The 27,269-nt window shown below is 32.8% G+C and overlaps 1 protein-coding gene across 2 annotated transcripts in view; it reads right to left on the reverse strand.

Annotated features, from left to right (window-relative positions):
• LOC118193117 (E3 SUMO-protein ligase RanBP2-like) overlaps window positions 1-27,269 on the reverse strand; it is a 133,063-nt gene that overhangs the window by 58,519 nt on the left and 47,275 nt on the right. For both annotated transcript variants that reach the window (XM_035364156.2, XM_035364155.2), the window contains exons 17-24: window positions 26,115-26,426; window positions 22,560-22,749; window positions 22,161-22,339; window positions 18,369-18,536; window positions 14,665-15,693; window positions 12,417-12,548; window positions 3,358-5,919; window positions 86-250 (exon numbers count right to left, since the gene is read on the reverse strand). In XM_035364156.2, the coding sequence (XP_035220047.2) occupies window positions 86-250; window positions 3,358-5,919; window positions 12,417-12,548; window positions 14,665-15,693; window positions 18,369-18,536; window positions 22,161-22,339; window positions 22,560-22,749; window positions 26,115-26,426 (4,737 nt within the window). The remainder of the gene's footprint in view (window positions 1-85; window positions 251-3,357; window positions 5,920-12,416; window positions 12,549-14,664; window positions 15,694-18,368; window positions 18,537-22,160; window positions 22,340-22,559; window positions 22,750-26,114; window positions 26,427-27,269) is intronic.

Genomic DNA, 27,269 nt, shown 5'->3' on the forward strand with positions numbered 1-27,269 from the left:
ACTAAAACTTACCAAAATTTCTCTGTACTATACATATACAAATATACAATTTAAACATATTTTCAGTAAGAAAAATATTGCATACCTGATCTCTTCGCATTAATAAACGGGCTTTCTTTAAGTTTTTATCAAAAAGGATTTTTACATCCCCTACACCTCGCTCCTTCCACTCTCCAGCAGAAAAGCGGAATAACTTTGCTCGTTTGCAAAACATAACATCTTCATTTTCTTCTCCAGTTTTAACATCAACCTATAAAAACAATCATAATTCCAGGGAAAAAAAAAATTCTAAACAAAAAAGACACAAAAAGAATACCAAATATATTAGGAATCTTTTACTTCTCATTTTAATCACTATCATTATTAACATATTAGTAGTGAAATTATATTAATACTAAAAACTACGTTTCAAACTGACACATGATTAATACAAAATAAAAATATTGTTAAGGAAAAGGTTTGGTAATGATAAGGAAATGGATACCTTTCTGTTAAAGTCATATCACACATTTGGTACATTTTGGCTTATTTCTTTCCCCACACCTTTGGCTCAAAATTAGACGAAGAGTAATGCATGGGAACAACACAGACAATTTTCTAATTTTATGACAAAACCCCCTCCCAAAAAAGCACTGCAGGTAAAGAACATGGCTTACGTTATTTATTTATTTATTTTGTGATCAAGTTTTCAAGAAGTTACACAATTTTGATGCATCTGTGAGTTTTAGTGTTAGGGCAATAGAAGCAATTGGCAGATACCTCTCTTGAGCAATTACTCTGATAAACATTTGTATTGCAATTCATTTGATCAGTATTAACACAAAAAGCGAAGAAACTCAAACAACTTAGGTTGAAAAAAAATGTTTAATGCAACAAAAACTTTCTCTCGGATTCCCTTTATGTCACAAATGCTTCATAATTTCATATTTCTAATCTCTTCATTTCTACATGACATCTTATTTGATTTAAAATAATGATCTAAAATCTGGAAAATTCCAAAATTCATAATTGCGAAGATCCTGATGAATCCTGACATTCGACTTCACACTGTTTGTATGTGTATATTGCCAAGATCCTGACGAGTCCTGACGCTGGACTTAGCACTGTTTGGTGTGTGTGTGTGTATGTATATATATATATATATACAGTGGCTCCCAAAAGTGTTCGTACACTTATGATTTTCATTGAAATATCCATTAATTAAAAGTAAACTTGCTGAATGAAATTTTAATAATAAGATATATAATCTATTCATAACAAAATTACATAAAATATTTTTGAAATACAGCGAAACTTTATTTTTAAGAAATTAATGATCAAAAAATGACAAATATTTTATCTCACAAAAGTCTTTGTACACTTAAAAAAAATCTTGACATATTAGTAAATATTTTCATTTTTCGTTAAATTAATATTTAGTAGGATATCCTTTAGCATCCACAACAGCTTTTAAACGTCTGGGAATAGATTTTATTAGTTTTTTTGTAATTTCTGTATCAATGTTCATCCATTCTTCCATTATGACTGTGTTGAGTTCGCTTTTCGTTTTTATGTCATGTTTTCGCACTTCAATTCTTTCCAAATGTCTTCTATGGGGTTTAAATCTGGTGACTGAGGTGGTGTTTTCAAAACCTGTAGACAATTATAGACACCACAAGCGAAGGTTGAGAGCCATATGCTTAGGATCATTGTCATGATTAAAAATAAAGTTGTTTCCAATACCCAAGTTTTGTATACTAATACTACTATAGATTTTATTCAACAAACTTATATCTGAAAAAGAATCGTAACCAAGTACAGTTTAAAAGAATTACAACTAAAAACACAAAACAATAATTTCTCAAATTATGGCAGGATTTAACATCTTCCTGAAGTCACTCATTTCTATAAAAACTGCTTGAAGGGAACTTTACGAGATTCACGTTCAAGGTCGGGCACACATAACAAAGGCTTTGATAACCAGTGTCTATACTAAATACTAATTTCAGAAGAGTCAAGAAGGAAAATATATGTGGACGGTACACAATGAAAAATCTGCATTGCTCAATGATGAATTCACCTTTAGTAACTTTCATTCTTCTGGTAGAGGTTATGCACAGACAGCTTCTTCAAGGGCACTTTGTTCAGGTCTGCTTCATGCCCAGTGCATGAAGCAGCATGGACAGCATGGTGGTGGAATGGTTAAGATTTACTTGCAGCATCATGGAAGTCTTTGGGGAAATTGTTTATTCTTCACTATCAAGGATTACTGATGCACCAATCCACCTAATGTTTCTTACAATATCCTGAAGAACTTGCCATGCATTAGGATGAAAATGCTCTATTTCACACCATAAACTGATAAAAACATGGTTTGGAAAACATCTTTCAGTCCTATACAGCCGTATAATATTGATACTACTAAGCCTATCTATTATATCCTAGAAGAAAGGATTGGAAAACATTTCCTTCCCCAGCATTATATGATGCAAAACCATTGTTACTCAGAAGAATGGCTGAAAACAAAATCTTTTGATCAAACAAGACTCACGTAAGTTATCCCCCCCCCAAACCAATTGCACTATGGACTCCAGAAGAATGCCTAGCCTACATTGTATTGATAAAGCATTACACTCTAAAGGCAAGTGTTTCAGTTTGATTGTCCAAACACTGTTTAAAGCATGCAATATCTCTCTTTTTGCACGCTCTTACTCAGGCTAACAGATTATGGCAGCATTTACCCCTGAACACTCAAAGAAAAGAAAATATTTTTTTTAAACTGTGAAGTCAAATTTTTATACCTTCATTTTTCTAACATGTGAATGAAAATAATGATCACAACTAAGTAATTGTAAAAACTAAATTTATGAATCATGTAAGCTGTATATAATAAGCAATGCGAATTTAAACAGCTCCATATTTAATATATTGCATAATTTTCAATCAAAAAATTAGCACATTTAAAAATAAGTAAATTATCTCTGATTGTGAAAAGTTACTTTACAAAATTAATTCAGATAACAAATTCAGACCAACATGCTAAAATGTTTCTTTCATACAACTTTAAATAGTTGCTCTATACTCCTATAAAAATTCTGTTGTAACTCTGCAACAACAAAATATGAAAATATAATAATATTTATACCATAAATATTACTTATAAATTGTGCAAAACTACCACAGCATATAATACTTCTAATCTAATTTTACACTGTTACATAAATTTTAATGTAAATTGGTTTAACAACATGCTTCATAATTAATACATCAAGCGAATACAAACAACATTAAAATTATTTGCTATAAAATATGTATAACTGACAAAATTTTTAATTTGGTGTGTGTGCTTAGGCACACCCACGATCACATTAGTATTACCTTTGGTGGTAAAGGAATAGCAGGCTGAAAATAAATATTATCAGCATCAAACGAATCTCCTTCATCATCTTCATCAACATCCGATGGCGTAGCTGGGGATTTTGGAGATTTGGGAGTTTTTGTAGGACTACGAGGTCTAACACCACTAAAATTAAATTCATATTTTTGTGGGCTACCAAAGCGAAATTCAACAGAACTTGAATCAGCCTCTTTTCCTGCTGGTGAGCCAAAGCTAAATATAGATGTTGACGAGGTATTTCCAAATGCATCGGTTGGAGCACTAGTTGTCTGTGGTATTGTGATAGACTTCTTTTCTAATAAATCAGATTTTTGAGTAGTCCCTCCAAAAACAGCAGGAGTGTTACTTGTAGGAAGAGTAGGTTTGAAACCTACAGTCTCACTTCCTTTGCCAATAACAGACGACAAACCAAATGAAAATGTGGTGGACTGAGTGATTGGTTTCATTCCAAAAAGAAAATCTCCTGATGAAGGTTTGTTTGAGCCAAATGAAAACGGTGATGTCTTTTCAGTACTAGAGGTACTTTGAACCGATGAACCAAACTGAAATTTTCCAAAATCACTCGAAGATGGAAATGCTGAGGAAGTAAATGATGTCCCAGGTTTTTTAGTTTCACAGGCAGCACATTTATCCACATCTGAATTGTACTGAATAAGACATGACTGGCACTGCCATGATCCTGCTGGAGGTTTAAATGAATTTGTTAAAGGTTCCGATTTACCATTTTTAACATAAGAAATGGGTTCCGTATTCTGATTATTACTGATTGCATTTTTATTAAATGTATCTGACGATGATGGCTGAGGGGACTCGCAAGACACACATTTTACATCACAAGATTTATTCCTGACATAGCAAGCTTGACATTCCCATGAGTTTTTATCCGGTTTAAAAAGTTCTGAAAGTGGTTTTTGTTCAGATACTAAGCTACTTTTGCCTGTGACAACAGAAATTCCTGATTTCGGAGTACTGCAATATACACAGGAGGATTCATTCATATTTGATTTTTGGCATTTTGAGCATTTCCACGAGCTTGCAACAGGCTTAAATAGTTCATCAAAAGCTGTCTTATTCCCAGTACATGTGTCTGACTGAGATTTGGCAATTTGAGGCTTTTCATTTTTGTCAGCTATTTCTTTTAAATCATTTTGGCATTTCTGGAAAACCTCAAAGAACTCTTGGGCTATTTCTTTGGTTTTAAATTTTGCAGCAAACTGTTCTTTTTTTAAGTCTCCATCAGAAAAGTCTTGAGCAAACCAAACCCAAGCTTTATCATTAGTTGCTAGTGGTGTAAGTTTCATGTCAGGTAAGATATAATGATTAGCACATATTTTCAAAACTTGCTCTCTTCGCATCAAAACCCTGTATTTTTTGCTATCTTTTAAAAACAATATTTTTAATTCTCCAATACCACGTTCTTTCCATTCTTTTCCTTCAGGGTCAAATCGGAATAACTTAGCTCGTTCACCAAACAGTTTTTCTTCTCCTTCTTCACCAGTCTTCACATCAATCAAAGCAGGAAGTGGAACAATAGGCTTGAACTCAGCAGTTGGAATGAATTCTTCAGGAGCACTATCAGCAGCATCAGTAGAAACCCTGCATCCCTCAGCTGAAACATTAACATATAATGGCACACTAGAAGTAGGAACAGTCGATTCTTCGGAACTCTTTGAAACACTAACGCTCAAACTTGGAAAAGTAGCAACACTTTCAGTACTTTTTGAACCAAACACATTATCAGGAGTGATTGTCTGTAACATAGAGTGTATTTTTGAAATGTTATTTTCAGCACTTGCTGTTGAACTTTCTGTACTCTCAACAGACTGCACAGTAGAAGACGAAGATACAGCTATAGTTGGTGGACTTTTAAATGAAAATCCAGAAAATGGACTAGGTTTTGGAGCAGTAACTTTTGTTACTTGAGGGCTATTTTTGGATTTTGTTGAAACAACTAGTATTTCTCTGTCTTTGATATCAGTTTTTGTGTCTTGTATCATTGGGTTGGTAGAAAATGTAAAACCACCAAACGTATTCTTTGGAGTACTGATTGAAGTAATAGTTAAAGAATTTGTGCCAAAAGTAAATTGATTTGCAGTTGAGTTATTAGTACTAGTTGTGACAGATATACTATGAGAATCTGAAGTAACTTGAGAACCAGGTTTTTTGGTCTCACATGCAACACATAAAAGTTTCTCAGCAGCATTACTAACATAACAAGTTGGACAAGTCCAAGAACCAGCTTTAGGCAAAAATTTAATTCCAAATGGCTTCTGTGTAACAGGAGATGCATTTGTTGTAGACTTGATACTTGGACTAGCTACTTTTTTAGCCTCATTTTCTTTTGCTATGTTTAATGCTTTCTCAAAAGCAGCTTTGAATGCAGCTGCAATATCAGCAGTTTTGAAACGTATACAAAAATGTTCGGGCCTAAGCTCTTCATCTGCAAAGTCTTGAGCAACCCAAGTCCAAGCTTTATCAGAATTTTTTAAAGCATGAATTTCCATATTAGGGGTAATATAATGGTTGGCACAAACTTTCAATACCTGCAAAAGAGAAAAATAAATAAAATTAATAAAAAAACTGTTATGAGTAATGTATTATATATTTTCAACCAAATAATACTCCAATAAGATAAATGCTATGAAATTCTGTAAAAATAATTACATAAAAAATACTTTTAAAAGGCAAGATCATTTTCAGAACTTCATTAACTTCCTTTGTTAGAATAAATCAGATTTTCCTTATTTTGTGCAAAATTTAAATGTCTTTTATATTGATTTTTGCAAAATACAAAACCAACAATTCACCTAGGTAAATAATCATCAAACACTCTGCAATAATTAACTCCTAAGATCAGTGCTATTCAAATGGCAGTGCGACCCCATAAAAATGCAAATGACCCCAAAAAAAGAATTCCGTAATCCCAATCAGAGCACTAACCTTTAGTTTTATACCATCAAGATTTTTTAGAATTTTTTTCCACCTTGTTTCCACTACGTAAATTACATGAGGATTGTGCATCTATGGCAAAGATTCTCATATTAAGTATCATGATACTTGCATGAATTGCTGAACTGAAGAAATACAAAAATCTATAATATGCTTTTTATTGTTATGCTTGGTATCATGCTACACTCATTATATAGGGAGTGGTCATTAAAAACTTAGTTGACGTATGAAACCCTAGCTGCCTATCCATTCAGTCAACCGAAATTCTCAAGCTTTATTCTTCTATGACTGAGTACTCGATAAAAGTACCAGTATTATTGGCATAAGTGTTTAACATTAGGAACATTACATACTTTTTTTAGATATTTATTTGGAGTCTTTCCATGTAGATTCCATGAGTAATGATAAGTTTATTAAGAGTTTTCTTCTACTTTAATCTGAAATCCATTGCAAACAAGCAAACTCACCATGAAGACCTTCTTAGGCAATTGGCTCTAGAAATTATTAATTGCATTCCTAAAGATGCAGTGAGGGTCTATACTGATGGTAGTCGTACAGAAGATCGTACTGGCAGCGGTATCTTTATTAAAAAATACTTTGAAATTAAATAAAGCAACGCAACCCTGACACTTGCTCTGTCTTCAGAAGTGAGTTAATTGCGATTAATATGAGGCTTGAAGCCATCTTGACTTATGATTGTGATTCTGAAGAACTATGGATTTTATTGGACAGCCGCAGTGCACTACAACATTTTAGTGGCTGGTCATGCGTATGTGATGAAACCAGCATATCTGTTCTGCCCGAACCGAGGAAGATCTCTCAGACCCATTACATAGACCTCCAGTGGATCCCATCACATGTTAATATTAGTGGTAATGAGGTCGCTGATAAACTGGCAAAAGAGGGTAGTGAAAATGAAACGGTCACTGACTTCTCACTTACTTACCAAGAACTTTACTCAAATAAAAGATCTAAATATGGCATATTCCACCTACGCAACCCCCCCCAATGGTACATAGAAACATCCCCTGGTTCTCTACTGGATCTCAAGTGTGACCGTGGCCCCCAGACTGCTCTGGCTGGAGTAACAAGTGGCCACCTTAAATATCTTTCCTTTGATAGTGGCAGAAAAATCCATCACGCTTTTAAAAAAATGCTGTGACCATCCTGCTTCACCACATCACATACTGGGTTGCATCAGACTTTCTTAGGAGGACTTAACATTTTGATCCCTTAACTGTTATTCATTTTTTAATGATCAACAACCTTCTGGAGCTGATCTTTCGGGAATAAGCAACAACAACAGAAGCAATGATTGAGACTTTTTCTCTTTCCAGTTAATAATATGGCTTATTTGCTGCTCAGGTAGAATAGTGGATTGGGAAGCCTACTGCGTTAACGAGGAGATCAGATTCGAATCACGGAAAAGGCATGACTGTAATTGCCTGTCTCTTCATTTAACAGTGGCCACCATTCCCTTAACAGCGGCTTATCCATTGGGTGTTTCCACAATAAAGTGGCCACCAATTCTGGCCTTAGTAATGGCCATCAATGAGAAAATAAATATTGCTTATTTCGGACTTCCTTTTTAAATTATGGAATAGGAATATTTTTCTTTGGAAAGCACAAAAACATATCCTTCAACCTACAATTTGTTTACATGTGACATCTTGAAAGAAGGATAAATTTTAAAGAAGCAGACAAAATATCTGATTTCATATAATAAGCTGCTGCCAGAAATTTTTATTCCAAAACATACACTCTGGGGGGGGGGAATTCTTCATCAAAATTATTCTAAAAATTTTGATAAACACCTTATAAGCTTGCTTTACAGTAGTAATTTATTAATTTTTGAGGGAGATGGGTATTTGTTATTCTTTCGTAGATGTTACAAATTACCTAACAGTTCATATCAGCAAAACATCAAACTTTGAAGTTCTTGTATTAACCAAGTTAAAATGAATATTACTTTGTTATTTAAAACATTTTGCATTTTTATTTTCTTTACCTAAATATCATCCTAATGGATGAAGGTTCTGAAAACAAAAAATAAACTATATATTAATTATACAAATAGAGCCAATAAATGCAGCTCTTTGCGAGCAGACCAAAAAGCTTTCCAAGCAGACGGTTAACATTTTACAATAGTAAAGTAAAATTTGATTAACCACTAGTTAATTCAAAAAATTTCAAAAACAGATCCCCTAAATTTTCTTTTTGGCCAAAAGTGTAAGAAAACTGCATTTATGCATAAAATATCTGTAAATGATCATTTAATGGCCTAAAATTATCTACAGAATTATAAAAGTTATCATACCCCTTTAAGGCAGCCTTATTTCACGTGGACTGGCATGAATAGGAAACTTATTTTCCATAACTTGACATTCTGCATGCATCTTTGCCTTACAGATCTTGAAATTTCTATATACAAGTTAGTATTGCAACTCAGTATAACTTTAAATAGGGTACAGTACAAAGTTCTACATTACAGTCCTGGCAATAATGCCTTGCTTTTTTCCACAGTCACTGGTACTACAGCCAGAATCATCCATTTTCAGTTCACAAAGAAATTTAAGAATGTTAACTACATAAAGTAAAACTTGAAAGCTCAGTTGTTAATTTTTCATAATTCATTAAAGTACAATAATTTTCTTCAAAGCTTACCTAAAAACTTTCATGAACTCTACAATACGCAAACAAAAACACACATTTTACAAAAAATCAAAGCCCAAAAAATAACACAAAGTTTGTTCTATGGATTAGTAGTACCACATGTTAATCAAGTAGTTAACAACAATAAATTATACATGATAACTAAAAACCTGAGTTTTGAAAATATGAACCATGCACCACAGGTAAATCATTCTGTGTGTAAAAAGCATTACCCTTAATAGGTCCTGGCAAAACTGCTATCAAAACATCAATTACTGGTCAGCATTCATTACAAAATTCGAAATATCTTGCCATTTTAGAATTTAATAAAACATGTTAGATGAAATTTGGAGAAACTGTCAGAGCTATCACAATGCTGAAAACCAAATTTGAAATATCTTGCCATTTTAGAATTTAATAAAGCATGTTAGATGAAACTTGGAGAAACTGTCAAGAGCTATCACAATGCTGAAAACCAGTTGCTTTAAGGTAGAGGTCTTCAATCTTCCATGCCCGAGGGCCACATCAATAAATTCACAAAGTTCCGTGGGCCACATGTCTGTCAAAAAATAGTGTAGTCAGAAAATTGATATAAAAATGGGAGGTTTGTTTTGCAAGACTGCAATTCATTCTAAGTGAAGAGACAGTGTTACAGATTTGTGTATATATATATACATTGGTTCGAAAAAGTCAAATGGAAATCGAATTAAAATGTTTTGCAACTTCTTTTAACTATGGGGGGAAAAAAAGCATAAAAATGATTGTACAGAATGATGTTACAAAATGCATTTACATAAAAAAAAAAAAAAAAAAAAAAAAAAAAAAAAAAAAAAAAAAAAACATTTACATTACTGGTGGGAAATGGTAGTTACTTTAGGTTTAATGTGAAATTTGACATTGTTTTTGCTTCATTAAAGCTTCAATACAGGGTTTAATCTCTGTTGTTGCAATTCGTAGTAAAGTTTTCTCCAAATCTCTGTCTGTCAACCATGCTCTTGTGTTTAATTTTAGGATTTTCATTTTACTAAAAAATTGCTCAAGAAATTCGGAAAATCTGCTCTTGATTTCCTCTTTCAAATTTGAAATGCACTGCACATAATAATTTGAATTCTATGTTGTAGAGTTCTTCACACACTTCATCAGTTTTAGAAAGTGAGTGGATTTTTATTTAGCAACTGACTATCTCACAGGATTAATCCTGCCTCAAAAGCTTTCATAAAGTAATAAAGATTATGAACAAGTAGATCTTTTCTCAGTAAGCGGTAGTTCAAACCACTGAGATGACCTGTAATATCGACAAGAAATGCAAAGTCTCTCAACCATTTCTCATCACTGAACTCGTGAAGAGATTTCTCTTTAGATGCCATGAATTGTTGAACTTTTGCTCTTCAAAGAAAGCAGGCGATGAACATCTTTCCTTGGCTTAACCAACGTACTTCCGCATAATACACAACATCACCATATTCAGCTTCCAAATCATTCAAGAACTGTTGAAATTATCTGTGATTAAGTCCTTTAGACCTAACGAAATTAACCACTTTTACAACAACATTCATCACATGTTTAAAATTTGAGGACTTCTTGCACAAATTTTCTTGGTGGATGATGCAGTAAAAAGTCATCATAGTATTATTTCCACTAGCCTTCAGATCATATTTGAGCAATGATGTTACTCCTGTGATAGATTTAGCGCCATCCATGGCTATAGCAGATATATAACTGAAGTCTAACTCAGATTTATCTCGAATACAAATCTGTTCCTCGTGTTGTACCTTTACGTGCAACAACACTGGTTAATTTCTCTATAATTGTGAGGTCTCTATCAACGGCACAAATAAAAATGGCTACTTGTTCAGTATCTGTTGCATCTGTTGATTCATCCATCGCTACAGAATAAAACTCAATTTTTTTTCCATTTGGATTTTGATTTACTCAATATATCTGTTGCGAGATTCTCTATGCGTCTCACTACTGTCACACCAAACAATATTCGATATTACTCGAGCCTGTGATGGGCAAAGCACATCAACTGCACTCTGAAGATATTGTTTTACAGATTCTCCATCACAAAGGGTTTTCCATGTTTAGCAATTTTTCTGCTATCATGTAACTAACACGAACACTTTTTCAGATTCTCTATTCTCTGTGGTGAAGAAAGACTGCTGAAAATTTAGTTTTGATTTTAATTCCCACACTGTATCACTTTGAAAATGACCTTCCAATGTAGAAAGCCCACCAGCGGCTGAGCAGTAAAGTCGCTGAACACTGGTAGTTCAGTTCGAGGTTCGAATCCCGCAAACGGGTTGGCTGCATGGGCGTTTTTTTTGTGGTTTTTCCCATGTGTAACGTGTATACGAGCCAGTTTCCCTTAGAAAGTCCTCCATGAAGGTATCCCTCCCCTTAAGCAGATAGCCCTAGTGTGCTTTGCCATAATTAAATAAACCAAAACCAAACCAATCCAATGTAGAATATTTCTCACTGTGCTTAGTATTACAATGCCTCTTAAAGTTGTATTCCTTCAACATAACTACATTGTCGTTGCAAATAAGGCAAATTGCCTTACCCTTATCTACAGCAAAATAAATAAAGATCTGACCACTTTTTTTGAAAACAATCATACTTTTCCTTCAACTTTTCTTTTTTTGTTATCACGGCATGACATAGCATACTCATTCAAAAAAAAACGCTTCTGAAATTTAGAATGTAGAATGCGTGTGAGTAATCTAGCTTAAAATCAACTGTAGAAAATCTACCAGCAAATCAAACAGGATAGCGTTTGATCACCGTTCCCTTTGACAACTGATTGCAACATTAGGAGAAACAGAATTCGGTGCATCAAAGTTAATTTATTCACCCTCCCCTTTATAGTAGCGGCCCTCTCAAGGTGGCCTTTGACGAAGTATTGACGAGAGATTGACATGTGTAGCAAACCTGTTAGAGATAAGAATCTACCCTTTTTATGGAATTGAGATTTTATGCATAGTCAATTTTTTATTTTTAAAATTACATAAGGTAAAGTGAAATTTTTGAAAAATTTGTCATTTTCAGTAAATGTTATCTCAAATAAAGGTATGTGAATAATACGTTTTAAATATCAAGAATGAGAGGAAAAAAAGTTTTTTTTACGACAAAATGCTGAAAACTCAATTTTTCTTGAAATTAAAATTTCTTAAAATTCTTCAATTTTTTCTCATAATTCAAATGTGGCGCCACTAAAATGTCTTCAGCAGGCCACTCGTGGTCCATGAAACACGGGTTGAAGACCCCTACTTTACGTAAATCCTTTTGTAACAATTTTTAAAGATTTCAACTAGCATGTTTCATATGCAACGTCAGAATGAGTTATACTGAACTGTAATCACTGAAATGAATTATTGCAATAAATGTATCCAATACATGCAAACAATTAAATAGCATGCTTAGTTGAAAAAATACTCACTTGATCTCTTCTCATCAGAAGTCTAATTCGACCACTCCCTTCATGATGTAAAATTTTAACTGTTCCGATGCCACGTTCTTTCCATTCCTGGTCCACAAACCTATATAATTTAGCTCTATCTTCAAATAAGACCTAAAAATAAATTTTATGTTAGCTAAAAATTCATTAATTTTACTATTTTACAAACTTATCTTCTAAAAATCCTAAACAAAATTCCAAAGAAAACTGAATTTTCTCCCAAATGACAGCCAATGTGCAATTTTTTGGCGATAAATTTATTACTTTTTACACTTTCCTCAGTAACATGCAGCATGGCAACAGTACTACTATGCAAATTTTAAAAATACACATGAAACATTAATATGCAACCTAGTCAGGATTTCTAGAACTCAGAAGGCTCATTTCTTTATCATCCTGTTTCAAAACATTTGACCCCTGATTTTTCCCCCCTTATAAATGCATCAGTTCTTATTATGGGTTTTAATGAAAGTTTTCCACCACCGCAAATATCTGCGTAAACAGTTCACATTGGCATGTTGGATCATATTTTGTCAAACGCTCTTTGGCATTTGAAAGAAAGACTTGCTTTAGAACACTTTACTGTGAAATCTGTAAAAGAATATTATTATCATTAAGTGCAAGGTGTCTGAAATGAAACTATTAGACTACTAGATTAGAACCAGCATTTACTTCCAGTTCTGTAGCAAAAAGTCAGCTATAGAATGTCACCAAATAATGTGCACAGCTTTAGGTAAGTAATGTTATATCATATGACACTGTGAAGGTTTGTTACCAAAAGTTCAAACACAAGGACTATGACATTCAAGAAGCAGAGCACTCTGTCCGGCCTACTGATGTTTAAGAGGCCCGCCTGCAAGAACTTGTGGAAGAAGATCAGTATGCAACCACTCAAGAGCTTGCTATAAGGAATTAGACGTTAGTGCTATGTCCATTAGTCGTGTTATGCATCGCATAAACTTGACATGCAAGTTAAACCTCTGAGTGCTACATGAGCTGATGCCAGCTGATAAGGACAGATGTGTTTCGGATTGCCCTGATCTGTTTCAATGTCAATTCAAGGACAAAAGTCTGGATTGCATCATTACTTGTGATGAAAAGCGTAGATCTACATCTGGTAAGGTTTTCGGCAGTGTCACAAAGTGCAATTTGACTAGCAAAAAGATCATACTTTGTATCTGGTGGGATTATCCACAAAGATTATCTAGAAAAAGATAAAACCCTCGACAGTAAGGTGTAAGCGAGATGCTAGTCCATACTGACACTGCTATCAAGAAAAAAACGTCAAACTGAGTGCCAACACAAAAAAGTAATGTTCCATCAATATAATGCAACACCACATGTGTCTACATTCATCGGCTGGACTTTGTATGAACTTAAATGAAATGGGATTTTTTGCCACACCTATCACATAGTCCCGACACTGTTCCTTCAGACTTTTAACTTTTTTCACACCTGCAGCTACATCTTGCTGGTGATATCTTCCTTATTGTACAGGACGTTCAGAATGAGGTTGATCTGTTTTTGTACTCGCAGCCACCAAGTTTCTGAGCCAAATGCTTTGATAAACTATAAAAACGCTGGCAGAAATTGATAAATTTGGGTGGTCGTTATTACTCACAGTAAAGGAATCGCTTTCTAGTTTCTTGAATTTTATCAAGAACGTTTTTTGGTGGACAGCTTTCATTAGAACCAGACACTAGGTTTTTCTTTATTTAATTTCCTCTCTCTCTCTCTTTAAGACTAGGAAAATTTATTTAGAGATACAACTTGATTAAGAGATGAGGCCATCTCTATTTTCTTTCCAACTTTTCCTACATAACACTTCTATACGCTTATTACTACAAAATGATGGGGATTAGTTAGTTTTAAATGTTAGTTTACAACAAATGCTTGGACATAAAGAAAGATAATAAACATTGTTTTAAACAAAAATGGATTAAATGCCAGGTTTCTAATTTCTATTTCTTAAATTTACATTTAATTTCAAATTTATTGTGGAATATGCACTGATATTTCTGCTTGCCAAAACACGGGCCTTAATTATGGTTTCACCAAATTTGTATTAATGAATCAAAGACAATTTGTAAGCATAATTTATTAATTAGCATTAAACTGCATATTTAAACATTTATAACTTCTGAAATAGTAAAAATTACTTCATTCCATTACAAAAAACTGTTGACACAGCAAAACATAATGTCTCATAAATGAACAAATAAATACTAACCACTTCATTTTCTTCTCCAGTTTCAACTACAATTTCAGCAGGCAAAGGAATTAATGGTTTAAAATCACCCATAACCTCCTTCTCCAAATCATGGCCATCAATATCAGGACTGCCTGCATTGTCACTATCACAACGAGAGCGTTCTACTTTTGAGATTTCAGGTGTTTTTGAAATACCAGCAAATATTGAAGGGACCTGAATTGTTGAACTGGAAGTAGAAGTGACAGTTGTATTCAACTGCAATGCATGGCCAAATGATGCAGTTCCTGATGCAGGAGTTCCAAGCAAATTCTTCAGTTCTGACTGTGATGTTATAGGCATTACATTTGATAAAGGTTTGATCTGAGATGAAGTTGATGGGACAAGGTTCGCACTTGATGCAAATGGAGCAGTTGCTGGAAGAGGAATCTGAAATGCATGTGGAACGCTAACAGCTTTTGACCATGGACTAGGAACAGGCAATGGATGAGAAAGTGGTGGTGGTATCACAGTTTGTGTTGGAGGTAGATTAACAGTCGGAGGTGGTAATGTGACAGTAGGAGTAGCTGGAGGAATACTAGAAACACTGCTCATCACAGGAGGAGGGGGTGGCTTCACTATAGGTGATGCAACATGAAAATGAAATTGTGGTAGTTGTTGCCCTTCGCTGAAAGGAAGCCCCTGACCAGGAGGAGGATGATAAAATGGCGGTCTTTCAGCAACAGCAGGAGGCGGTGCTGGCATTACAGCATGTGGTGGATATTGATAATTGTAATGATTAAGTGCTGGTGGAGGTCCAGGTGGGATGGCAGGTGAAACAACATAATTTAATGGAGCAGCGGCATCATGAACAATTCGTGAAGTTGGATCATAGCTGTATCCAGATGCTCTATAGTCTTCACCACCTTCATCTGCATAATATTCTAAAATGCTATTAGGATCATAATCATTATAGTCATCCTCTTCATCGCCCCTATCCTTCATAAAACCAGACTTTTTACTTGGTCGTCTATGCTGACATTTAGATAAAGTCAATTCTTCCAATTTTTTCTAATAAAGAAGGAAAGAAAAATCGATGTAAAAAATACAAATAACATCTGTACTAACATTGAAAACATACTTGAAAAATTACAAATACAACACATGCATTACAAAAAGGCATGGTGCTCAATTACTATACATTATGACTATTATCCTAAATATTATTTTAGCTCGTTCAAAGCCGCTCCCAAGTTAACTCGGGCTTATGAGTTAAAACTCGGCACTGAACAAGTTAATAATACAGTAGTTACTCACATGGATCCCCTTAGGTTTTTCAGCATATGATTTAGAAACTTTTTATTTGTGGTAATGAAAAACGTGCACATAATTAGGTAAGTATTTCGCATAAATAAGAAAAATATTAATAAAAGTAATACGTCCTTTGAAATGATTAATATAATAATATTTGCATATATTTAAATGTGCTTTTTAACATGTTTGTGTTTGTCTCTTCAGAAAAAGTATATATCACGTGCTTTATTCTGCCAGTTTCCAGATATCTAGAAAAACTTTCAGCTAAACAAATGCCAAATTATTTATGTTGATATTTTCTATACAATGTGTTTGAAGAAAGTTATTATACACTTCATTTTCTAATTTACCAATCTTAGGCATGTTTTTCTTGTAACAAAGTTCATTAGTAAGGTACAACAAATTTAAGGAAACGGTTCAACACAATAAAAGGAGGTTTCTGCAAATAAATTTTTTTAATAATATTATCTCTCTATAGCAGAAATAAAAAGCAATTATTTTCAATTTTTTAAGATATGTCAAAATTTGCACAAATTTTGAGTATGGATGACATTTCTTATTTATCTTTAGCCTTTTTAGGTCTTTTTGATGATTTATTTTTTGTATTATTTTTTTGCATTTATGTAAACTTTGCATTATAGGAGGACGAAAACATATAGGAAAAGGAGTGAATTTAATGACAACATTAAATTAAGTATGTAAAGGAAATTGGGTTAATTTAAAGAGGTTTAAAGTCTGAGTGAGTTCGTTTGAACGAAACATGTTTATCATCTCTCATTAATGAACTTGGTTTAAGGCTTCAAAACATTTTTCCCTTGACAAGTTCCGTTTGAAGCATTAAAACAAAGGTGATTCATAAAATTTTTATTGTTTTGGTTTTAATCAATTCTTATTTTTTATTGTTTTCTTCTTTGAAATGTAAGTTTTGTTTTGAATTTGGTAATTTTCTTTTATTTGTATCTTATTTAACATGTTTCATGGTAATAATAGGTTGGCCTTCAAATATTTGTGACTTTTTCTTTTTAGTATAGATTTTTGAAATCTGTTTAATTATATAATATATATCCCTTATATAATATATAATATTTAATTCTATAATATTATTATATATATATATATATATCTTAGTCAGCTAAATTTACTTTGAATAATAATTACAGATAATAAAATGGCACAACATTTTATTTTAATGATATGTGGCGCATGGCATATGAGAATCTTTATTCTAATTTTATGGTCCTTTCTGAATTTAAAACATAAGGAAATTATTCAGCATCTACAGTATTAAAACTTTAAAACAGAATTTTAATAAAGTTATATTTTTAGAATATATTTTAGAATACTGTTTTTGAACTTATTTTTACTGTTAGTATTGCCATCTATTAGCACAGATGGAAAAAGTGGCATTACGAGGACCCAGTGTCCTCGAAGGTAGGCAAATGGCCTTTGATTGAACATCAGTCTGTTTCTTAGCAATCAAACATGACTACCATAGTTGCAAAACTGCTCCTGTGTGATTGTCTCCAATACTAGGACTGTTGTGAATTGTTGCTGTCGTGGTACGAGCATCTGACTGGTCCTCGGGACTGCTACATACTCCACCTGCAAGCATTTTCAATGCAGGAGGATAAAATATGTCATTACAATTGAGTCTGTGTGGGGTAGAGTTGCAAGCCATGTATGCTGTAGATCCCTGAATTGTGGGCTGCAGCACTAGTGCTTGAATGTGCCTAGTTGGGCCCTGTGTTACACTTTGGAGAGTGGTGCATGTGATGGTCACCATTTGTTTCCAGGTAGGTGGAGTTGCATTATGCCTGAGTCAATCATGTAGTGGTCCTGAAGATAGCTTACATGCTTCTTGAGTGTTGCTCTTTGCTCACATCATCCAACTATTAGTAGAGATGGGAAGTTTATCACTATGTTTGAGTACTGTGGGCACAAGGCTCTACTGTCCTTGAAGGTAGCAAACAACAATGGAGGTCAAACAAGGGTTTTTGTCATAGTCAAATATCATTAAAGTCACTGGAAATGTTTCCCTGACCAATCACCTAAAATATCTGAATTGTTTCTTGGCGAATGCATATGACTGGTCTTTGGGATCACTACAATCTCAACAGAGGTTTGCAGCATTATTTGCTGACATTTCATATTTCAGTTTTTATGCTTGAAATACATGAAAGTTCACATCTCAGCACTTCTTATAAATAATAACAATGCAATAGTTTAATTTCTTAAAAATGAGGAAAGATGGAGCAAAATCTCCCAGTTCATTACATTTAGATTTATATTTAACAATATGCACAATAAACATCCATATATAAAAACTTACTTTTAAAATTCAAAACTATTTTAAAAATACAGAAATACTTTAAGGACAGTATGACTATTTTTTTTAAGAAATAAATCTCAAAAAATTTTATATATTTAAATACCTTCAGTTGCTCCATAACACTATTGTTTTGTTTCAGTGCCTCAGCTATCGATTTGTTTGTTTCTAACACAGCCTGCTGCTGTTGCATAAATGTCTTCACTAAGGTATCTTGATTCAGAGCCAGTGCTCTAATCTGTGCATCTAATCTTTCTGGACTTGGTTCAAAATGCTGAAAAGGAAAATATATCAATAGCAATGTTTTGTTTTCAATTAAGCATTTTTTAAAAGTTAATGACAGGTTTTTATAAAATTTTAATTTTAAACTTTGTATGTACATTCACTTTAATGCCTATTTAAACTAGACAAAGAATTAATGTTTCAAGAATTTATGATACAGAACACAAATTCACAAACAAATCTAACTGTTGAATATACGTTCTTTAGGAATTAGATATGTTAGAAAAACCTTTCTTATAATATTATTTCATCATAAACTAATATCACAAGGAAACTTATGCTCTTATCTAATAAAGAAAAAACTTAATTATTAGGATGTGTTGTTACCGCTCACCCACTTTAAGTTGATCTCCACAATGCTTCTGGCACATTAGCCAAAAAAAAAAAAAAAAAAAAAAAGAGAGAGAGAGAGAGAGACTGTAAAAAAAAAAGGCCAGTCAGTTTTGAAGATATGTGTCAGCGTATTTAATATTAAGATTTTATCACAGTCTCATTTTTTAACACGTTGACTGCCCAATACGAGATAACTCGTACTAGCGCTCTTCTTCAGGATGCCCAATACGAGTTATCTTGTAGTTTTTTGATTGGCCACTTTTGTACCACTACAAGTTACTTACTCGCTTAGCGCATGTTTTAGCTATACAAGGCGACAAGTCAAAGCATGCCTGCACAAATCAACTTCCAGTGGGTTACTGTGAAGAGCTTTGTCTAACAAAAGCCAACTACAAGATAAATTCATAGGACACCTTTTTCTACCCCCCCCCAAAAATTATATATACATATATATATATTGTAAACTTTTTAATGATTTGTTACGAAACATAATTAGTATTTTTAATAATATAATATGATCAAATCGATTTGGCTTCTCGGACTGGAATCCGAAAAGTGCTGTGGCAGTCGACGTGTTAAATACTATGTGGCACGCAGAGAACAACACCAACGATTAAAAAAATGGGGGAAAACATTTCCAGCAAATAATTAAGAAAATGTCAGTGTTTACATAGGCGGAAAATTCCATCTTAGGGAAAAACTTTATTTCCTCCAGGGTTCGTAGCCACATTTTAGTTAAAAAAATAAGCAACTATAAGCACTTTTCAAGCACATTTTAAGGGAAAAATAAGCACCTGTCTAATTACATTATACAAAACTGCATAACCTTTATTACAAACATTAGACTTGTAATTTAAAATATGAGCAATGCAATATTTATTAAGAGAATGCGCATTACCTCAACCATGGAAAACATTTAACTTTTTTTAAAAATTTTAAATGAAAGTTCAATTTACAGAATTAGTTTACAATGAGAGGAAAAAAAAAAAAGCGATGCAGAACTAAACTATATTACAAGATTTAGTGATGAAATTTCAGTTCAAAATATAGAAAATAAATAATAATAATAAGCCATATTAATTGTATTCCTTTGGCAAATAATAATAAATACAATTTATTTTTCCACTCGTATTTAAATAATTTAACTTTAATCAAAATTCTGAACATTTTCTAAATTTTCATTGCATAACAGTTTTCCCTTAATATATATATTCCAAGCAAAGTAATTTAAGTAAAAAAGAGGCACATTTCTGAAATCAGAAGACGGGAAATTGCTTCATGCAGTCATCCTTTAACTGTAAAAGCTTAATTAACCCGCATACTCGGAAATTGCCGAATATTCCGGCCAGTAACTGGAAAAAGAGGAGTGGGGGAGATTGTAGCCGTTCTTTAGATTTCTCGGCTAAATAAATGATTTTGACATTTCGATATGTGCATCATATAAAAATAGACCAACGGAACTGAGAAATATTCTGCTTAGAAAGCACAGTAAAACTCTTTTAAGTGTTCATAAACAAATCTCAGACTGAACATCAAAATTAATTATCTCAGCAAAATACCGCAAACGTTATTGCGCAATACGTGCCGCGTAATTCTTCCACACGTGATATTACACAATCGGAATCAACAGCTGACGATATTCGGAGAATAAAGAACTAAATAAAGGAAAAGAAATAGACTTAACTAATCTGGGAAAGAAAGAGACTTAACTAATCTGGGGTGTTTCTGATTCTAATTTTCAACAGACTGCATTAAATTTCCTGAACAGAATCAATCTTCGCTTGGGTTGGGTAGACCGCAAAAGCTTTTAGTCCTATTCAATCCAGATTGGACAGAGACAAAAAAAAAAAAAAAAAAAAAAGTTATGCTGCTTCAATATTAGAAATTTTGCGGAGAAAGGGGAGAACCTCCCAATCTCCATAATGTATAATATATTGCCCCCCCCCCAAAAAAAGAAAGGAAGGAAAAAAAGAAATTATTTTGACTATTTGATTACTTTCCTTTTATTTAAGCCATTCCGAATATTATTCCTTAGAAAGCTAATCTGTGTAAAAACACACTCTTTTTTTGGAAGTTTATCTATACTTCAGCAGTTACTGCAACTATATTATTATAAATATTCATGCATATGCTCATAATATAAGCATAACGATCATAATAAACACGAATATGAACTGACCACGCGGAACGAGAATGCAAATTATTAAAATCTTGATAGAAATTCAAACGTGTGTACTATTTGGGTGGGAGGAAAAGAATACCGAACGTACCGGAATTTTCTACCGCTTTCCCAATTCTTTGACCAATGGAACGACGTGCACCTGTCTGTACTCTCGTGTGCACCATAGGTTACGCTAATGCAGAGAAAGGGGGGAAAGCAATTTCCGGGAGTATGATTCACCATCTGACGTTGCATATAAGGAAGGAAAGTTGTTTATTTAGTTTCGGGTTTGGTACGGGGGAAAAATGAGTGTTCATTAAAAAAAAAGGATTTAAAAAAAGCACTAAAAGCAAAAAATAAGCACTAAAAACAAAAAAATAACGGTTTTAAAGAAAAAGTAAGCACCTATGAGGGCTTTATATTTTATTTTCAAATATAAGGACTTATAAGCACTTGTAAGGACCGCTACGAACCCTGTCCTCCTCTGAAATGGGAACTGAACTTGGCACAGTTCGAATAAGAGGTCTACGACTAGCAAGAGAACAGTACTAATTGTTTTAATCTGAGAGAATCTTTTACCAAGTCCATAAATTTCACAAAGAAAAGAGCAGTTTGGGGAACCTTACAAGTGGCAATCAACTCTGCCTAGCTCCATTGCAATTTTGGTAGAGTATATCTTGGGGAGAGATTCAGGGTTCTCTTGCCTCTAATCCCTTACCATCAACCTATTGAAAGAACTTTTGTATTAACAATATTTTAAATGCCTCCATATTGCAAAAACACTATATATTTAACCCAAAATTTGAACCTGGACTCACTATATAACAACTAGCACTATTAACCACCATGCGAAAAACGGAGACATTCAAACATGACTGTGTATTTACTATATCGAATTTGCTTCTGCATTAAGATAGCAGCAAACATTTTCCTGAATTTGCAACACTTTTTATTTTGCAGGACACCACATCCATTTACAAAAAACAACTATTTTGAAATGTCGGAAAATTACATTAAAAAATATGATTGCAACTCTGTTATAAATTTTATTTTCATAAAACTTTAAAATCTCACTCATAGAATTTATGTCACAAAAATACAAAAGAGAAAATTTATCCATACCCTTGGACAATCCCGATTAGACATCTGAAATTTAGATTTTGAAGTAGTGAATTTACTAGAAGGTCTTGGAGTACTTTGCATGGCTGACTTTGAATTATCAACTAAGAAATGAGATGATTGCGAAGGTGTCTCATAATATGAATCTGTTTCATCCAGCTCTTCATAGTTATTGCATGGACCTTAAAAAATTACGAAAAAAATTAGCATATACTTTTTTAATCACATTAACAAATTTTAAAAAATTACACACACATTACATTATTAAATTTAATAATAATTACAACACTTAATGTTTCTCTACTCAAGTTATAAAATATAAGGAAGTTATAAAATTTATTGTACATATACATATAAATATATTTAAATATTTTTGAATTTATAAAAAACAAGTTTCCTTACTATGATTCATATCACTTGCAAGCTCATTTTCTACCTCTTCTAATTCAATGTAAATTTCTTTATTTAGAGGATGGCTTTGGTCATCTTTAATACGATCCATAGTCTCGTGTAAGGCACTTTTTGCCTTATTTAGTAATGCAGTTTTAGTAACTGAAAATGCTTCCTCCTGGGATGCCAGTTTCTTGAGGGTCTATAATATTCAAAACAAATTATTCCAGTTCAAAATATCAAAACTTTAAAACACAAATACAGCTAAACTTGAATTAAAAGAGAAAAAAATTTGAAAAATTGTATTAATTTGAAATGAACAGTACACATATTGTTTTACTTCCTTGTACAAAGTAAACAAAGTACTGTAATCATAAAAAAATTTCAGATTATATCAACAGAAATATCCATTTTGAGCACTCCCGAATACACATCAGTTATTTTTTGCATGATGTTTGTCTGCACACACAGAATAACAAACTGTTTTTTCCAAAACAGATTGTAAAATGGATTTAAAGTCGATTTAAAAAGAATTTTTTCACAACATCTGTACATATGTACCTACATGTATGTATCTTGTATATGTAGGTATGTAATGTGACGTATGTATCTTCCATAACTCAAAAATGATCAACTACAGAATGCTGAAATTTTGTACATAGGACTGCTACAATATTCAGTTGTGCACCTCGCTTTTTCATTGCTATATGCTATATATAGAGGATGTCCGGAATTAAAGAACTCTAATTCTAAAGAAGTAATTTTCTAAATTTTCTAAAGAATTAATTTTCTTTCTTAAGTTGCTTATAAGCGAAACAGTCATCAGCAAATCGATAAACATTACGGCGGACTTTGAAGGGATGGGAATGTTTTTCAGCCAAAAAAAAAAAAAAAAAATAAGTCACAAATAATGCCATCAGGGGGGAATTTTACTCTAAAAACCTGCAGTAAAAATCTAAATCTTTGTTGATATCATGCAATATATGTTATAAAACCTAGAAATATTCAAAGAGATTTCGTTTTCAATGTGCTTGCTGTTCACAATGACTATAAGTTTATGAGATTGCGCTTTGTTAAATTGCTTTTATTAAAATCTTTGATAATATAATCTTAATCCATAATGTTTCTAAGATTATAAATGAGATCTAATTATCTCATTTCTAACCTTATAATATATATCTTTCTAATCTTTAAATCAAATTGAATTTAAAATTATAATTTCTAGAAGCTTCCTTAGTTAATACGTTAAACTTAAAATTTTCACCTTCTTTAATTTTTATCCTAAATTCTCCTAGCAATCTTAATCATTTTAATTTAATTCACTGAAATTAATGCGTTATCTGCAGAATGACAAACTGACAGCTTCTCGCAATCTTTCCCTTCTCTGTCACTCATAACTTACGTCAATGACCTCTTCCCCCTTCCCAGATCACTGATCAAGGCTTTAAGCCAGTGATGGCGAACCTATGGCACGCATTCGACAGTCGGTACGCAGTCTCGTCAGCTGGCATGCGAATAAAATATTATTTCCTTAATCAACAATCACAATAAAATGATACTATGTAATTTAAATAAGTGTTTTAGCCTGTTTTTGAACGTTTCACTTACTTACTTATCGCATAATGCCACTGGCATAAGGACTAAGCCTAGATATAAGATTTTCATATATCACCATAGAAATTATATACATATTTATTGACGCAGTTTATGACATTTCAATTGCTTGTGCCAATCATATTATTTGTGACATGGCAAAGAATATGCCAAAGTTGAAGCAGCTAATAATTGCTAAAACAAATTCAAATTTATTACAGACTGCCAGAGAGTTTTTTTAATACCTTCATTGCTAAATCTAAGCATTTTGAGCTAACTTATGAATAATTCTAATTTAATATCTTAAACGAAATGGTACATGGCCATTCCACTTTGAGCATGTGGCCCCAAAAGGGTTTGCCACCACTGCTCTAAGCGAACTCACTTTGGTTACAGACCTTTCTCAAAGACCAACTTTGTTCGCTCTTTACTTCTGCTCGTCTCCATGGTAACCTCACAGGGTGACGCTTGCCAATTGTTAACTCAACTTTTTGACCTCAGAAGGGTTTCATCTCCCCTTATATGAGGTAAACTGCAGATTGTCAGTACTCTTGTCCCCAGAGGACTTCTTAACCAGCTCCTTTTTCCAGCCCTCAACAACTTTTCATTTCTTTAGCAAATGTTCTCTCTTATATGTTCATTTCTATTAACAAAGATGTTGCATTTAATTGCAAAGGTACTCCATAATCAAAATGCCTTGGTCAAAGCATTGCTATTACAACTACAACAGGAATTACTTTCCTCAATTACTTTCAAATTAAGATCAAGGCTCTAAGCCATACAATATTTGCATCGAAACCACCATTCTCTTCAGTACACATCAGATAGTTAAGCCTAATTAGCTAGGTCCAAATAAATTCAATTTTTTATTACATGAAAAGAGTACTAACACCAGAAGTGAATGTTAGTGCATCTGAAATATTTGCAGTCGCTGACCCTGAAGCATTTATAATAAAATGTCAGAACACATAGAATTAGTTAAAATTGAAACTTAATTAATTTGTCATGCATAAAAACATACATTTACAAAAGAAATTAAATACTTACAACACTTCCATCTAAGTAATAAACAAAATAGAAAAGAAATCACTGGATTTTTTCCACCATCAATTGAGATAAAATTATGTCATAAGTTTTAAAAAGTATTAAAGATAAATTTTGGAATGGAAGTTATTGTTTATAAATTGCCTAGGGGAGACCATTATATCTATCCAATGTTAGCGTGAAAATTTTTTTGGGGGGACTGCCATATGAAATTCCATGACTTTTGTGGTCAATTTTTGAATTCTTGAGTTTTTATACAAGATTAATATCACTGTCATACTTGCCAACCTATGACACTCAAAATCTAATTCGCAAGGTTTTGTTTTAGATATAATCAAGAGAAAATTCAATTGCTTTTCAGACGTCCAAAATCACTTTTTTTTGTTCATATAACAAAGTATTAAGCCAAGTTCCATAAAAATCATGAGAAATTTTAAGAATAAGAAAAAGTCGGGAGAAATATATTGTAAATCGGGTTGGCGAGAGAGTGGTCGAAAATCGGGAGTCTCCCACCTAAATCGGGATAGTTGGCAACTCTGCACAGTGTAAATTAATTATATTAATTTCTAGATTTTCAGCAGAATTACTCGCATTCATTTTTGGTAATGAAAATAATGTAATACTGGATTTCAAACCATTAAAATCTTAAACATTTTATTCAAACTTTTGTGATAATCATTCTAATTTATTTACAGGGACTGTATTTAAAGGGTACATAAAATCTCCTTAGGGGACACATGTGGTCCGTGGGATGCCATTTTGGAGACACTAGTAAGGTATCCTACTACTGCATTTATGAGAAGGCTGTCTATTAAAAGTTATAAAATTGAAATAACAGGATAAAACAATGATATAATTTTAAAATACAAGTTTTGTTCATGTAATAAAATTTTAAAATATAAGCTTTGTTCATGTAAAAAAGAAACATACCAAAGCTAAATAATATGAACCATATGGAGATGACAGTTTAGACAACATCTCTGCAGCTTCTGCAAGTTGATCATCATCCATCATGCGAACAGCTAGGTAAAGTCGTCCATCTTCTTGTAACTGTTTTACTTCAGTACTTGATAAAGATTTATTGCAGCCTATAAACACCTGATCTTTTGGAGTTCTTAGAGTTTGTCCTAAAGCAATTTTATCTAGCATGCCTAATGCAATATTCCAGTAGTGAATTGCACGCACACGTAATGACGATACATTTTCTGGACTGATTTTAATTTTACCTGAATCTTCAGTGTTCTAGAAAAAGATGCAAATAACAAAATTCTCTTAGAACTGTTAAATACCTAAATTTTCTGTCATAAAATAAATCACACAAAATTTTTAATAATTTAAAAACAAATATTACAACAGAATTAAAAGGGTACTGTTCTGTTTTGCCGGCGCAGGCGATAAAGTCGCCAGTAATGGTACAACGGATGCCAAACGGAATATACTCGCTGGTAACTTTTACGCATCATTTTCAAAACAAATCGCAGCCATTTCTTATCAGATTGATTGTTTCTTTCAAAACCGGCAAGCAATTACATAGAATTTTTATCAGATAGTTCAATTTTATGCTCCAAGACCATTTGCAGTAATTAAGTCAATTAGGATGCAATCACACCACTCACCCGAAGGCAAAATAAGTCAAAGTCAAGGGTTAAATAAATCAGTTCTAATGAGAATGCACTAGCGAAGTAAAGCACTATGGTTTTACATAATTTCTGAGTAAGCTATTCGTACGAATTGAAATAATTCTTGCATTCCAAATTAAGATTTAACTTGAAATTAATGTAGAGAATTACTAAGTGAATTTTAAATAAATAAATAATTTATAAATTTTTGTAGCATAGTTTATATGCACTTAGGGTCACGTTATATGAACCGGCGAATCAGGATGTTGAACCATGAAAGCATAGTAAATTTTTAAATTAATGTCTTTATTTATTGGCTTTTTACAAAATTTTAAACAATATTAAAATGTTTATACCTTCAAAATAAAAAAATTCTTAGAACTAAACTTTTTTATGCGTATACTGTATGTTGTCGCCAATAAAGTCTGTTTGGCGATATTTGCACCAGCGAAACGGAAAAAGTACC

Source organism: Stegodyphus dumicola, chromosome 4 (genome assembly GCF_044657685.1).
Source record: "Stegodyphus dumicola isolate Sdum_Otavi_A_Nest chromosome 4, ASM4465768v1".
In the NCBI taxonomy this organism is placed as follows: domain Eukaryota; kingdom Metazoa; phylum Arthropoda; class Arachnida; order Araneae; family Eresidae; genus Stegodyphus; species Stegodyphus dumicola.